We start from the raw sequence: 15140 nt of genomic DNA, 5'->3' as shown, positions 1-15140 counted from the left end.
AATTAAACATAAAATCACTAACAAAGAATGTTTTTTTAAAGTGTATTTTTAAGAGGTGTTAAATGTACACCATCATTGTTTACTTTGGAATTTACCAAAAACCAACCCGGAAAACAATTTGGGAGGAAAAATGGCGGTTGTTTATGAACATTTTATTTGCAGATGTTTTAAACAAATTCACGCGTACTCCCATAAGATATGTAGGATTGTCAGGATACCACGAATACTTGGATGCTTGGATGAAAGCTTTGTGGTGATCCTGGGTGTGAATGCGTGATTACAGAAGATTAGGTAATCGTTTACAAATTTAAACTCGTTTAAATAACTAAGATTTAAGAAGCTTTCGTACGAATCGAATCGAATTTTGTATCAGTGTGTAGCGCGCGTAGCAGTCAGGCAATTCCAGCGGCTGTTTTATGAGTAACTTAGCCTAGGCCGCAAAATGTTGCACGAGTTTTTAAGTATTACTTAAGGGTACCCAAACCAGTCTCAATGATCAGTCATTGTAACCATGTAACTATATTGAAGGAAAAAAAAATATGAAATTGGGACTGAGAAACTTTCAAATTTGGCAGTGTATATTTTGCCGGAGACGGCAAACCTTTAGTAAACGTTAGTTTGCCGGAAATGCACTGAACATGCGCAGTTACTGTTTTTTTGTACTTAACATTTTCCGGTGACAAGTTTTAGTCTGGCTCTATGCCAAAATTATCGTTGTTACCTCGTATTTACAAGATGGGATTCAGACCATTTTATAATTTCGGACTTTATTTCCCTTTTAAAAAAAATCCTCCAGAGCCACAAATCTGAAAAAGAAAATGTAATACTCTGCAAAAAATGTTTGAGACATGTTAAAATAATAAAAGAAGAATATTCTTATTTATTTGGGGATGAGAAAAAAAAACTTAAAAATGTGGTGCGGTCGGAATCGAACGCGAGTCATCCCGCTTACTAGAGCCTTTGCTTAACCATTACACCAAACGTGCTACACAACTTTTGGTGGGAATTTCATACATCTTATAATTCAGCCCTATTTTAAAGAGTACAGCGCCCTCTGTTGATATGGATTGCCGCCGGCAAACCTTTAGTAATCGTTAGTTTGCCGTCATTACCTCCGGCAAAATATCCACTATCTTCAAATTTCCATTGAACAATTTTGGTGATATAATATTTGAAAATTTCCTAGGTGGTACTGGTAGGCCTATAGCCTAGCAATTAGGCCTCACTCCGGGTAGAAACTGTGACTAGTATGAGGTACCAATCTCACCTTTGACCTTATTACACCCTTTTAAAATTTAAATCCATCATTGACTATTAACTGAAGTTTACTAACAAAAATACCGATTTCAGCTTCTAAATTATTCTTGCTTTTCAGATTATGCTAAAATGTCACAAAGCAAGAGCCAGAGTTCCTTCCTAGAGGATGTCAAGACTTGGAATGAAGACACCTGCAAAACGAGGCTAGCTCACACACTCCCAAAGCTTATCATATCCTTTAAGACTAAAGTAATAATAATATTTTGTGCTTATGTACGTAGCGCTTTTTACCAAAGTCTCAAGGCACTTCATAATTATTACCCCTGTTCATCAGGCCATGAGACCAGTTTTCAGCAGCAGCTTGAGATCAGCGTAATCTGGTCTCTACTCTCACAAATATTCTATTTGGTGGAGAGAAGCCACATGCCATCTCACATGAGTCAACACAATAACACAGTGTAAAAAGTGAAAGTTAGATTGGTAACCAGTCTAATTCCTAAGAGACAGTTAGTTATTGAGAGACTTAAGCAAGTCTATTTCACAAGTGACAGTGACTGAATGAGTGAGTCATGTCAATCAGTCAGTCGGGGAGTCAGTCGGGGCAAAAACGACTGTAGGCTGGCCCCTCTGGTTCTAGCAAAAATACTTTAAAGGCTTCTAAGACATATTTCTTTGACCGCACCCGTCACGGCCAGTATTGTAATGGAGGTAATACGGTCGTCAAGGCAACCATCCTCAGAGTCATGGTGGATTCCTTCCTTCCCTGCATGGAGATGGAGAATCTGGAAGAGCAGTTCTTCACAAAAGTTCTCCCGCAGGTAATTTTGTTTTAATCATAATTCATATTCAACCAAAGAAGCTAGAAAGTATAGAAATAAGTCATTCTAGAAATTAGGATGCACTTCCAAGGTTTTTTTCAGAATTTTTGTCAACATGATGGCAGCTGCCTTTCCTTAAAGTCACGTAGGATCATCTGCAGTTATGTGGAAAAAGTACTTACCAATTTAATGTTACAAACCTTGCCCAAAGTGAAGATAGGACTGGTATCAAATACCCTCTGACATTATTCCGGCTGAAATATCATTTTGAAGACAACTAACATTGAAGGTGGCTTAAAAAATGGTGCACACAGGCACACTTTTTTTTACGGCAGTGCTACCAAGAAAATTCCAATTATACCTCTAGTGCATCAGCTTAGATACAGCACGCTCGATGTATGCTGGGAATGGGTAGGGTCGCCAAAGTTCCCAAGACTGGGGTTGATTCATCTTGTTGGAAGCAACTTCTTCTCTATTCAGTCTTGAACCAAGTGACAGTTGTTTGTATCAAGTCCATTCTTACCAGGTTATCTGTTTGGTGGTTTTTTTGTCAAAAGACTCGTCTAGTGTTTGACAACACTTTGGGGAACATTCCAACAACTATCAATGACGCACCAGCCCAGGAAGACAGTTACTTCCTGAAGGAAAAGCTGCAGACATTATTGCAGGTATTATCAAGGTGTACCCCTAGCTGAAAAATAATCAATGATAATAATAATAATAAAATGGTGCACGCAGAAAAGAATTGTGAACCACAAGTTGAGAACAATTACCTATGGCCAAAATCTTCCAACTTATTAAAGTCAAAATCATCAACCAAAAAAATAGACAGGATTTTATGTAAAAAGTGCGATGGAAAAAACATTCTTGCCATTTTGAGTAAGCGTTTTCTGTACTTGAGTTTGCTGATCATCTGAAAAGAGCATAATGTTATGCTTTTATTTCAACATATTGTATACAATTCATTATTGTCCAAAGCCTCATTTGTGCACATTTCTAGCTAGCATGTTAATTTTGTGTAAAATAATTGCAGCTACACGTTTGAGAGATGTGCCATATGAGGCACTATTACCGATATTATTGTATCTTGACTTTTTCATTCTTAATATTTAAGATTACTTTGGACGTTCTGGAGTGCCTATGTTCCTGCGTATTGCATGTCATCAACGCATCGTGTGGGGGCGCCCTTTCCATTGACACAGTGCGATCTTTGCCGTCCTCTGTGCTACATGTCGTCCGCAGATCTTTCCACCACTGCAAAGTAAGTTTCAGCAGGAAATTGGCCGCAGCAATTTTTACTGAAAACTACAACGTAAAGCCTGTCCATCAGAGACACCCAGAGCTATGGCTGCTGTCGGCATGTGCCATGTACCTGAAAAGACTGATTATTAGGCCCCACCCACCCACAAAGTTTTGACCAATCAAAAGCTGTTATTTATGTCGGACAAGCGTGCACAAAAGTCTGGCATGCATTTGCGTGCGTCTGACGTGCGTTTGTAGAGATACGCATGTTGTAGACCATATGTGCAATAGGTATGGCCTAATGAATCAGTCTTTTGACTGAGACTTAGACATAGCTGCTGACAAGAGATTCTGATACAACCTAGGCATAGTTCGGGCAAGGACCATTAGTCGACTAGTGGTTGATTTGTGACGTACCTCACGCCTGCGCACTGATAGCAACATGCGAACGTCTCTAGTCAAACGCTGTTCAAAATGTCATCGCAAAACTTCTGGATCCTGGCTCTCTCCTAGTGTTATGAATGCGCTCGGCTATTGGTTACCAGCGATGCAACCAGCCCCAGTAGGTTGGTTCCAAATAGTCGACAGAGTTCGGGCAAGCGTTAGTCAGACTATGGTGAACCATTGGTCAGCTATAGTCCTTGCGCGAATTTGGCCCTAAATTGAAACAAATTTTAATTGTTTATTCAATTGTATATAGCTCAATGCAAAAACAAGGTTATTCTCCTTTGGTTTGACAGGACAGCACTTCAATTTATGGTGATCATTTTCCCCTGGTGTCTGAGATCCTGTCTTCCCTGTTCAAGAAAGCCTACAGTCTGCAGAAGTCCCTGACTATTTTACTGGAGGCAGTACGTCTGACAGCTGAGGATGGAGAGGAATGCGTTGAGGATGTGGCCCAGTGTGAGTTGTCTTTCTGCAAACGTTTCCCGCTAGTGTTTTATGCCTTCAGATTCTTGACCCAAGATGTATCTTAAGCTATAGTCCATCATTTGCAGCTATCCGAAAACTAACTGGCGTAATTATTGTTGAAAAACATACTTGGTTGAAAAATAGTAAGGGGACTAAACTCCCTGTGAAATTATTCTTTCTGGCAAGCTGTCATTGTGAAGTAATCAACAAAAGAAGGCCTTTCCAACGGTGCTTCTTAAGACGCACCATAGGAAATTTAAATTAGCAGTTCGTTTTGTTATTCGGCAAAGCGCGTGCAAGCATTGGCACGACACACACGCCTGCGAGGTTGCTATAATTCGTCGGATCAGTGCGCGACATCGCGTGCTGCAATTGGCTCAGTGAGAACGTGTCTCGGACGCTGAATTCAGGCCCAATTCAAAACATGATTCAACAACTTTTGATTTGAAATTGAGATCCTAGAATGTTGTTTTTCTCGGAATATACAGCTGAAGCTGAGCTGAAACTTCATCAGGTTAGTTGTTCAGTACCCTTCTTTAGATTTTGAGCACTTTTGCTGCTTCAAACGAACAAAATGCACAAATAACAAATGATGGACTATATCTTTAAGCTATTTGGATAGGTGCTTATTGAGGAGAGTTGTAAGCGAATCAATCACGAGTCAAATCACAAGTCAGGCAACAAGTAAACAGTGGAGGAAGAAATGCTTATGTCACAGCTTATTCAAGCTTGCTAATTCGCGTGTTTCACAATGCAGTGCAAACTCTTGGTGGCGCACTGCATTGTGAATCGCCCGAATTGACTTGACGTAAGCATATAAATGTCATGACGTAAGCATAAATTTCTAAGATAATTGTTTGTTTAGGCATGCAGTGTTGAAAGGCCCAAGCTTTCGTACTAAATAAAAATTTTGAGTTTGTTGACGTTGTTGATGAGGGGGCGTTTGATGTTTCCTTTTGCAGTGTGTAGTGGCTTCCACGACTTGTGTATCGTCATCGGTGACATGGACAGCACTCTGCTGGTCAGCACGTGGAGATTTCTGGTCAAGATGGCCTGCAAGCACAAAGAACTCTTGAAGAATGTCCTTCAGGTTAGTCAGTAAAAAAAGAAAAATGTAAAAAAAAATGATGCTTTGTAGCACTTTATACCAAAGTCTCAAAAGTGCTACACAATTATTACCCCTGTTCATCAGGCCATGATGCCATTTTATCTGCAGCAGCTCAAGATCAGCGCAATCTGGTCTCTACCCTCACATATACCTATTTATATTCCCAGTTAGAGAGAGGCAATTGTAGTAAAGTGTCTTGCCCAAGAACACAAGTGCCGTGTGCACTGTCACACGTGAGTCAGACACCGTAACCATTGGACCATTACTTTCATGTGAACTATTAGTAATTTTCTTCTTTTTTTTGTACCATAGGTTTTTTAGAGAAAGAGTCCTGTTGCGAGGTTTGAGCCATTATATTTAAATAAATTTACAAACTTAAGGAAAAGCTCTAATTTCCTTTTCTAACATAATTGAAAAGTCAGATGTTGTATATTTTTTCAGTAACGAAAAGAGCTCACACTGGTTTCAGGAAGTGTTGAGTCATTGCATCTTAACAGATTTACCAACGAAAAAGGAAAACCCAAACTGCATTTTCTGTTACAACCGACAGTTCAGATGATCTTTATTGTCCATAATTAATTGATTCCAATTTTTTTGAATTCCTAAAGATCCATCCCATCATAGCGACACTGTGCTCAGACATCAAGACCAACTTTGACCAGTGCCTGCGGCTGGCCCCCCACCCACCCACCACCCAGTCCTCCCAGGGGGGCGATGAGAAGGCCTTCGCCAAGACCTTAAAGATCTGCGGCCTGTGCATTAAGATGCTGATGCACCTTCTCAAGGAATTTGAGGGGTACCTGGGTCCGTGCATGGGGGAGTTGTACGAACTGGTCTTGGCCTTACAGAGGTATGTTTTAGAGGGAAAAGATACCGCTGAAATCATAACCGATATTACAACCACCTACGAGATAATTGTGTCGTTACCAAGAAGCGGACCCTCAGAACTGTAATCAAGTCCATCAGAGTTCAAATCACATGTAAAAGCTATAGTCCATCATTTGCAGCTATCCGAAAAGTAACTGGCGTAATTATTGTTGAAACACAAACTTGGTTGAAAGATAGTAAGGGAACTAAACTCCCTGTGAAATGATTCTTTCTGGCAAGCTGTCATTTTGAAGTAATCAACGAAACAAGGCCTTTCCAATGGTGCTTCTTAAGACGCACTGTAGGATATTTAAATTAGTAGTTCGTTTTGTTATTCAGGGAAGCGCGCGCAAGCATTGGCACGACGCACACGCACGCGCGGTAGCTATAAGTATAATTGTCGGATCAGTGCGCAACATCGCGTAGCTGCAATCGGCTCAGTAAGAACGTGTCTCGGACGCTGAATTCAGGCCCAATTCAAAACATGATTCAGCAACTTTTGATTTGAAATTGAGATCCTAGAATGCTGTTTTTCTCGGAATTTACAGCTGAAGCTGAGCTGAAACTTCATCAGGTTAGTTGTTCAGTACCCTTCTTTAGATTTTGAGCACTTGTGTTGCTTCAAACGAACAAAATGCACAAATTACAAATGATGGACTATATCTTTAAGTCATAAGTAACAGGAGATGAACAATAACAAAGCAATATCTTTAGTAATGAAATTTTACTGTCTTACAATAAAATTCTGAAAACCATTTACCTGTTTTGAAGTTTCACGACAGATAAATCTTGGCAAGTAGTTGCAAGCTTTACCATATTTAGCCCTTCTAACACCACTTCTAATGATGGTTAGAATTAAGACAGGGACTGTATTTTGATACTCACGGATCTAGGTCTCAGTTCTAAAACGCTGTTAGAAAACTCGGAATCAAATCATATGTCTGCAAGAAACAAACAAAAAACAAACAAACAAAACTGATTTTGGTCCAATGGTTACAGTGTCTGATATGATTCATATGCACCCGGATGAAACCCGGATAAAAAACGTGGTGCTTGTGTTCTTGGGCAAGGCACTCAACTACAATTGCCTCTCTCCACCCATGAGTATAAATGGGTACCAGTGAGGGTAGAGACCATATTGCGCTGATCTCAAGCTGCTGCAGATGAACAGGCACGATGAACAGGGGTAATAATTGTGAAGCATTTTGATTCTTTGGTGTAAAGCGCCATATAAGCACCACATTGTTATTATTATTTTTTTTTTTAATTATTATTATTACATCTTACATGTCTCTCTTGAGTAGTCAGGCGCCACCCAGCGTCCATGCTCCCGACATCTTCAGCAATGCCCAAAGTGAGATTGACAGATCCCTGTTGGTATGCGTGGAACCACTCCTGCAACAGCTGATAGGCAACACTCTATTCCGTGACGCTGTAACGGCTGTGAAGCAAGGTGAGCAGGGTGGTCTGAATCATTCACAGCAAATTGAGCATGTGAAACTGAACAATGAGCAACGGGTACTCTCCAGTCTAAACAATTTGACCAGACAATAATTCGAGCGATTCACAATGCAGTGTTGCCACCAAGAGTTTGCCATGGAGAGTCCATTTTTCAAGTTTACAGTCGACAAAACATGGCCCATTTAAATGAGTCTCAGTAGACAACTTGAGCTAACTTATTATAGATTGGGGCATACCATTCTGCCGCCTTACAAAAAACACCATATTGTTAAAAGGAAAAGAAAAGGGCACAAACATATACTCGAATCATACGCTTACAAAACTACTGACCGGAAAAAGTAACATTTTCAAATGTCCCGCGCTGTGAATTTGTCGACCATCTCCCGCAATGCAATGGGAAAAATTAACTCTCCATGGCAAACTCTTGGTGGCGCACTGCATTGTGAATCGCCCGAATTGAAAAGACTTAAAAACAAATTGTAAGAACCTATGTTATAAGACTTGTTCCCTGACTTCATGCACAAGTACCCCCTCAATGGTTGCAAGGGGAGAGTTGGGGGGACCAGTGGGAGGGACATTCAACTGCATTGCTGACGACGCCTGACGCAAACGCAAAGAGACTATGTGTTTTAGACATTATTTGTGCGTACTTTGCGCTATCCACTCGAGAACCAGTCCGCATATGTTGTGTGACCCTCCTGCCGGGGCAAACGAAAGTGGTCACAAAGCGCCATCTTTTCTCTTCAACAACCAAACGTTTCAAAACTTCCTTTTTTTTTTACCCACAGACGTTCCTGCAAAGTTTGACTTTGGACGACTTCTCACACTCATGAAGGTCTTGAGAATCCTGCCATCATGCCCAGAGCAGACGCAGATAGCTTGGATGGAGGCCACAACCCCATCGTGGGAGGAGCCTAGAGATTCCATCTTGGGGGCGGTCTTCAGGAGCTATGCCAAATGTAAGATTTTATTGTCAGTAGTAAGACACGTTTTCTTTCGATTGAACTCAACAAAATAATGAATACATCTTCAGAATTAAGATATAAGTAACACACTGAGTATACAGTGTGTATACGTCGGTGAAGGGCAAAGCCTGATATTGAAGATATAAATTGCCTTGCAGAGGTTGAAATGAAACTTAGAAAAAAATTATTTGCTTTGACATGCAATGAAAATTCCTTCATAAAATCTCCCAGTGCAAAAATGGTTTCAATCAATAGGCTTGTTGGGAGCATTCGATGGATCTGCACTTGTGTGATCGGTCAATCCTGTAAGAAATATTAGACTTTACTTCCCTTTTTCAAAACAATCCTCCAGAGCCGTGAATTACGAAGAAAAGGTGATCGACCGATGGCGCGGCGCAATCGACCGATGGTGGCATGATCGACCGATAGAGCAGCGCGATTGAAGGATCGCGCAGATCCACTGATCGCGCCCAACATAATAATTTACTGAAAGATAATAAACCCATAGTTTGAAGAATGTCATTACTCCGAGACTTTTACAGCATTACATAAAAAGCGCTTTTGTTCTTTTTATTAATTTTTTTTTAATGTATCAATGTACAAGGTTATGTTGAGGTGGCGTTACCGATTAAACTGCCGATTGTCGTCCGCCAAGGCCAACCTCAGCAAGATGTCAGCTTGAGGGAGTATGTGACCATCCAGTTGTGTGGCTTTGTTGCGTCAGTCAGCACCGCAGACTTTGCCGTCGTCGAGACGTGTTTGTTGGAGAATGTGGTCTCCAGTGAGCTGAATTGCGCCCTGCTGGCAATGGACGTCTGGTGCTTCCTCGCAAGGTATGGTTGGCTTTTTGGGGTCGTTTTCAGTTTATTGTGTAATTACGTGTTGCCATAAAGTTTATACTTTTATAAAGTATAAACTGAAAAACAAAAACTTACTGCACTGACATTTTTCTTGAGAATTACTTGAAACTCACTACTGACATTTTCTTTGTGTTTTAGATATGGCACTGCCAAGCTGTGTGCAAGTCATGTGCATCTGGTTGCCGACCTTTTGACCTCTACACAGGCCAATCACAGCTCGGGTTACATGCATCTCAGCATGTTGCTGTGGCGACTGGTCCCTCTGATGGCACAGGAGCACCAGGTACAAATTTGACACGGCAGCATTTTACAAAGTTCTCATAATGATTCTACCTATCGCGGTAGAATCACATTAGAATCGCGTCAACGCAGCTTGTGAAATATTGTCCAATTAAATGATACACAAATGGATGCGGAACGCACAACATCTGAGACAAACAAAACTTAGTGTACAAAAATTCCATAGGATTGTCTAAGGGGCGTGGCCAACTCGCAAACGACGATAGGTCAATTACTTTGTAAGTAACAGAAATATTAAATAATGACCAAGTATTTCAATAAACAATTTCTGGTTGTGTTTTACCTTTTTTTTAGGACGAGCTACGGACAAAGTTTCCACCAAAGGAACATGCTGCTCTGTGGAGACACGTACCCCTGCCAGCATTTCAGGAAGCACAAAGGAGAGTCATTGCAGCGGATTTGGTGGGGCATGGCTTGGAACAATGCAGCGATTGGCTGAATGCCAACGATCATACGTATAGCTCATTGCAACAGTTGGTAAGTGAAGTCAATTTTACTAAAATGATACAAAGAATGTCATTAGTAACAACATGTGTCTAAATTGCTTAGAGTTATGTACAAAATTTTACTTAGAGATATTTCTGCTAAACTAAAACATGTGAAAGCAGTCCATTTGGCGCGCTATTATTACAAAAAAACAAACACAATTTAAGGTAGCTTTAAAGGTAATAGGATTATTAAGTTTTCATGTGTTTGTTTGTTTCCAATAATAACACCACTCAAAATCCAAAGAAGACTGTTCAAAACCTATTATCTTTCAGCTCAATGGATATTACACTTGAAAAACCGTGCACGACCTTTTGATTGAAAAACACAGTTTGGTCAATATCACCCTTTATTCCAAAAATCAGTCAATTGACTGATTGTTGGAAATCACCTACATTTCTTGATTTCTTTTAAATGACAGCAAGCCAGATAGAATAATTTCATTGGGTGTTATACCAGTACGATCTTTAATCCATGTAACTTTTTTGATAATAATTTGGTAGGTTACTCTTGGGATAAATGCAAAAGATCATATGTGCTTTTAAAACGATGTAGGGGGAGGGGTGGGTACGAGTGACACACTTTTTCAAAACATGCCATAATATAGTCTCCTCCTTGTTGTCTTAGAAAAACGGGTTATCTTGCATGTCTGACGTGTACCGACAGTTTGAGAATTTGAGTCTACCAATCAGCACGCAGCTTACACAGAGCGTCATGGAGACAGTTGCCGGGCTGTGGGAAGTACTCCCATTGGACAGAATCAAGTCACATGATATGATCAGTACTTTAATCGACATGACTGGTTGGATAATATCATCAGCTAAGGTGAATCTTTTTTATTATTAATTATTCATATTTAGTAATTTATTCATCAATAATTTATATATAATCAATTTTAAATTGATTCAAACAATTTTAACAAATTAAAAACACATTTTCTATGAAATTTTTAGAAAGTGACAAATTCCTTGCATTGATCCGTTATATTCAGATTTTTTTAATGAAAATGTGGGAATTTTTATCATTTTATCAAGACATTTTCAAATGTATTTTGTTTCAGGCAACAAAGCACTTGTGTAGTTTACTGCCGAGTGCGTCTTTGAAAGTTAGACTGGAGGTTGTCAACTTCCTGCACAGGTCAAGAAAGGTCAAAGTTCAAGGTAGTCCCCAGGTAATATAATTCTTGACTATTGACAAATATAACGCTTGTTTTTGTTGAGTGTTTTGGGCCATTTTGGAATTTGCTGTTTGGCAGGAATGGTGAAAATCTGAGCCCACTTTTTGACACTTTGGGTCTTTACACACTTACTCTTTAATCAACCAATGAAAATGGTTGAAAGTTTTCAATTGTTTTTCCAACCTATTTTTTTTGGGTAATTGTCTGTTGTATTGACTTATTCTCAGCTGAAAGACATTCTAGCTGGGTTAGCCGAGTTGTTCTCTGCATTGCTAGCTGACCAGCACTGCATCGTACGCCAGATGGCATTGCAAGCCTTCAGTGCATTTGCAGAGGTATGTACAAGATAGAGCTTAATGGTGTTCTTTTTTAGACAGTTGTCCTTGTAGCCTGTTTCAATGCATTTGTCCCTGTACCGCCCAAAACCCCCCTGCCTGTTACTCCTTATACCGCCCTAAACCGCCCCAACACGGTGTGGTTTTATAAATTCATAAAGGAGTAGAATGTAATACAATGTTATTCCAGTGCTAATAGGTTTAATAATGTTTTTCAATTTTTATAAATGAAAAAATTCATAGAATTAAGCATAGTAAGATCTGCTTTCAATTTTTTTTGCCTAATGTTATTTTTCCCTCCAGGAAACAGCTCATGAGTCAGTTGTACCGGAGTGTCTTCAGGTAGAGTCTACTCATAGTACAGTAGTGGATTTTTTGAATCAGGTTAGCATGCTTAGAGGGCTATTGCAGTGATGAGCAGAAATATAAAAATGTAAAATGCACAAGCAAAACTTCTGCAACTTTACGCCTCATACCTACTGGTACATGAAGAATTTTTACATGAAAACTGTAAACAGTGCGTGTACATCATCCAAGCATTGTTCACTGTTCATTGTTAGCCGACGATAGCGCCCTCTTTTGTTCACGCACGGACTCCATTGCTCCCCTCCCAAAGGAATGCTTTGAACTTCAACCTCGACTGCTCCAGTTCTGTTATGCTGCCCACAGGGGTGAGATCAGGGGGGGGGGGGGGGATGGAAGTTCCACAAACTAATCGGCAGAGTGTTTGGGGGTCTTTGAGGGCCCAAGAGCAATGTAGGGTCTAGGGTATATTTTCTTTTTTTTGCCTGAAGGTGGCCCTTAAAATACCCATTTCTTTTGTACTATAAAAAAAACCTTTATAAGTACAGAGACCTTTATGGGAAAATCTCACAAATTCCAGATTTCAAAGAGTTTTAAACAAAATCCTAAAATCAGGGGAAAATTTCAACAAATCTTGCCCATGTAGATTCCAAAGGAGTGTGCACAGACTGCCAAGACCGAAGTGGAATGGCTCCAGGAGCAAGCAGAACAACTCCTTAGACATCTTGTCAAAGACGAGGCAGCGCGAGAAGCGAGACATGAATCAGCTGATGAGGAGCAGGATACCTGTCTCCCGGGACAACAGCCACTGATTGGCCAAGGCAGCGGGGAACCGGCCAGAGCTGGTGACAAGGCTGACAACGAATGTAGTGACGATAGGGTGAGGAGAGATTTTTTTTTTTTATTTGACTGGCCTCAATCAATTCTCTACATTAAATATACATTGTAATGTGCAGTTCAATAAATCAAAAACCAAAATGATGACAATTTTTCAGAATTTATAGAACGGGCCGGAGTGAAATCATCTGATGAGAACATCTATTCATTTGCACACCAATATTCATCGGTTGCTATGTGTTACCATTCAGCACTCCAGACTGAAGAACCATTGACTTTCAAGAACATAGGTCTGGGAGCTAGATAAGCCAATGCAAAATAAATTCCCGGATGTCCGTCCACATGCCCACCTATAAATGATTTAATAACCTTGCGGGGAAAAAATTTAAACCAAAGGTTAATCTTCATGGTCTAAAATTTTGTCTATTGAAAATAACATGAGCATTTGGTACAATGTGAACTGACCAAGCAAATGATGTACTTTCTCAGTCAGGGTACTATGCAACTATTGTCATTGTAGGCTGGTACATGCATAGTAATCACTGTTTGCATGAAAGCAGCTTAAGTAGTTAGAATTCTATGGAATAGCCCCCATAAATGTGGCCAATTTACTGGACTGCCTCCGTAAATAAAGGCCACACTTCCACCATGTACAGAAACATGTCGAACTTTGTCAAATTTGGATTTTCACATTTAGGCTTAGTTTGTAGTTTATTTTTGCTTTAGAAGCATACTCACCCTCTTTATAGGCTAATCAGAAAGTGCTGCCTTTTTCAGATGTCCATTTTTCGTGAAATTTCCAGATTCGTTTGCACACGTTTGCGTATCAAAATTTCAACATGAAATTTCACGAAAAATAGACATCTGAAAAAGGCAGCACTTTCTGATTAGCCTATAAAGAGGGCAAGTATGCTTCTAAAGCAAAAATAAACTACAAACTAAGCCTAAATGTGAAAATCAAAATTTGGCAAAGTTCGACATGTTTTTGTACATGGTGGAAGTGTGGCCTTTATATATGGAGGTAGTCCAGTAAATTGGCCACATTTATGGGACTATAACTTTGAATGTTTGATTCTGTGGAAATCTAGTAAGATTTCTGTAAAGAAAAAAGAAATTCAAACGGGTTAAAGCTTACCTTTTTATTGAAAACAAGTCTTTTCTTTTGTCCTAGCCTGCTGCTAAGAGGCCAAAGAGAGAAGACATTGACGAAGAGTATCGCCAGACTATCGGCAACATTCAGTCCAGTCTGCAGGTCATGAAAGAACTGAGGGACAGAGGTCAAGGGTTGCCACTGCCGGCCTGGCTCCGGACAGAGCTGCTGGCAGCCAAAGAACAGATTGTGGGGCTGATACCAGACACATGAGGTCAGGGGTCACCATCAGGCTGGCTCCGAGCAGAGCCGTTAGTATTTAAAGAATGGATCAAGAGGCTGAAGCCAGATACATGAGGTTAGGGGTCACCATCAGGCTGGCTCCGAGCAAAGCTGTTGTAACTTTAATGGATCAAGAGGCTGAAGCCAGACACGAGGTCAGGGGTCACCATCAGGCTGGCTCTAAGCAGAGCTGTTGGTGCATAAAGAATAGATTGTGGGGCTGATACCAGACACTTGAATTCAGGGGTCACCATTAGCCTGGCTCCGAGCAGAGCTGTTGGTGCTTAAAGAATGTATCACAAGGCTGAAACCAGACACATGAGGTCAGTGGTCACCATCAGTCTGGCTCCGAGCAGAGCTGTCTGTACTTAAAGAATTGACTGTGGGGTTGATGCCAGACACAGGAGTTTGAGATTTGCTGTATCGTGTTTTTGTTGATCTAATGAGACTAGTGTATGTATTTTCACAGTGGTGTAAAGAGACTTTAAAAAAAGGCTGTGACAGAATTCGGATCAATGGAAGCGTTGCAATTGGATTTTGAAATCGTTTACAGAAATTGAAAAGTTGCAATTGTTCCCCCCCCCCTAATTCATGATCAACTCACTGATGAAAAGCAAAAAGACCCAAAATATTCAATTACTTGAGATGAATAAATGTGTAAAGACATTGTCAGTTTGTTAATAGTTAAACGATAAATAAATGAATATATACATGTATTTATGAACGCCTTGTCCCGAGTTTTTTCCATTTCTTGGTGAATTTTACCTTGATCCTACACACGACCCCTAAACTTTAGCCATTGAATGTATCAATGTAATATGACACAAGCACACATGACAC

The 15140-nt window shown here is 40.2% G+C and overlaps 1 protein-coding gene across 1 annotated transcript; it reads left to right on the top strand.

Moving 5' to 3' along the window:
* Positions 1–87: 87 nt before the first annotated feature.
* LOC119734196 (uncharacterized protein C1orf112-like) lies at positions 88–15024 on the top strand. The gene is made up of 19 exons (XM_038207549.1): positions 88–291; positions 1376–1488; positions 1947–2075; positions 2633–2743; positions 3190–3336; positions 4058–4220; positions 5192–5319; positions 5946–6187; positions 7509–7657; positions 8454–8624; positions 9235–9463; positions 9629–9773; positions 10085–10267; positions 10904–11101; positions 11337–11447; positions 11681–11788; positions 12092–12172; positions 12738–12971; positions 14100–15024. Exons 1-19 carry the CDS (start codon positions 270–272, stop codon positions 14289–14291), a joined length of 2856 nt encoding a protein of 951 aa, XP_038063477.1. The 5' UTR covers positions 88–269; the 3' UTR covers positions 14292–15024.
* The last annotated feature ends 116 nt before the right edge of the window (positions 15025–15140 follow it).

Source organism: Patiria miniata, unplaced genomic scaffold (genome assembly GCF_015706575.1).
Source record: "Patiria miniata isolate m_02_andy unplaced genomic scaffold, ASM1570657v1 HiC_scaffold_27, whole genome shotgun sequence".
Taxonomy (NCBI): domain Eukaryota; kingdom Metazoa; phylum Echinodermata; class Asteroidea; order Valvatida; family Asterinidae; genus Patiria; species Patiria miniata.
Note: the sequence above shows the minus strand (reverse complement) of the source record. Positions and strands in the feature narration are given on the sequence as shown.

Excerpts from the sequence above, each read along its gene's own strand:
- LOC119734196 (XM_038207549.1), top strand. The coding sequence starts at position 270 with ATGCGTGATTACAGAAGATTAG. Across the intron at positions 292-1,375 it reads GCGTGATTACAGAAGATTAG|ATTATGCTAAAATGTCACAA; the intron begins GTAATCGTTTAC and ends CTTGCTTTTCAG. Across the intron at positions 11,789-12,091 it reads CCTTCAGTGCATTTGCAGAG|GAAACAGCTCATGAGTCAGT; the intron begins GTATGTACAAGA and ends TTTTCCCTCCAG.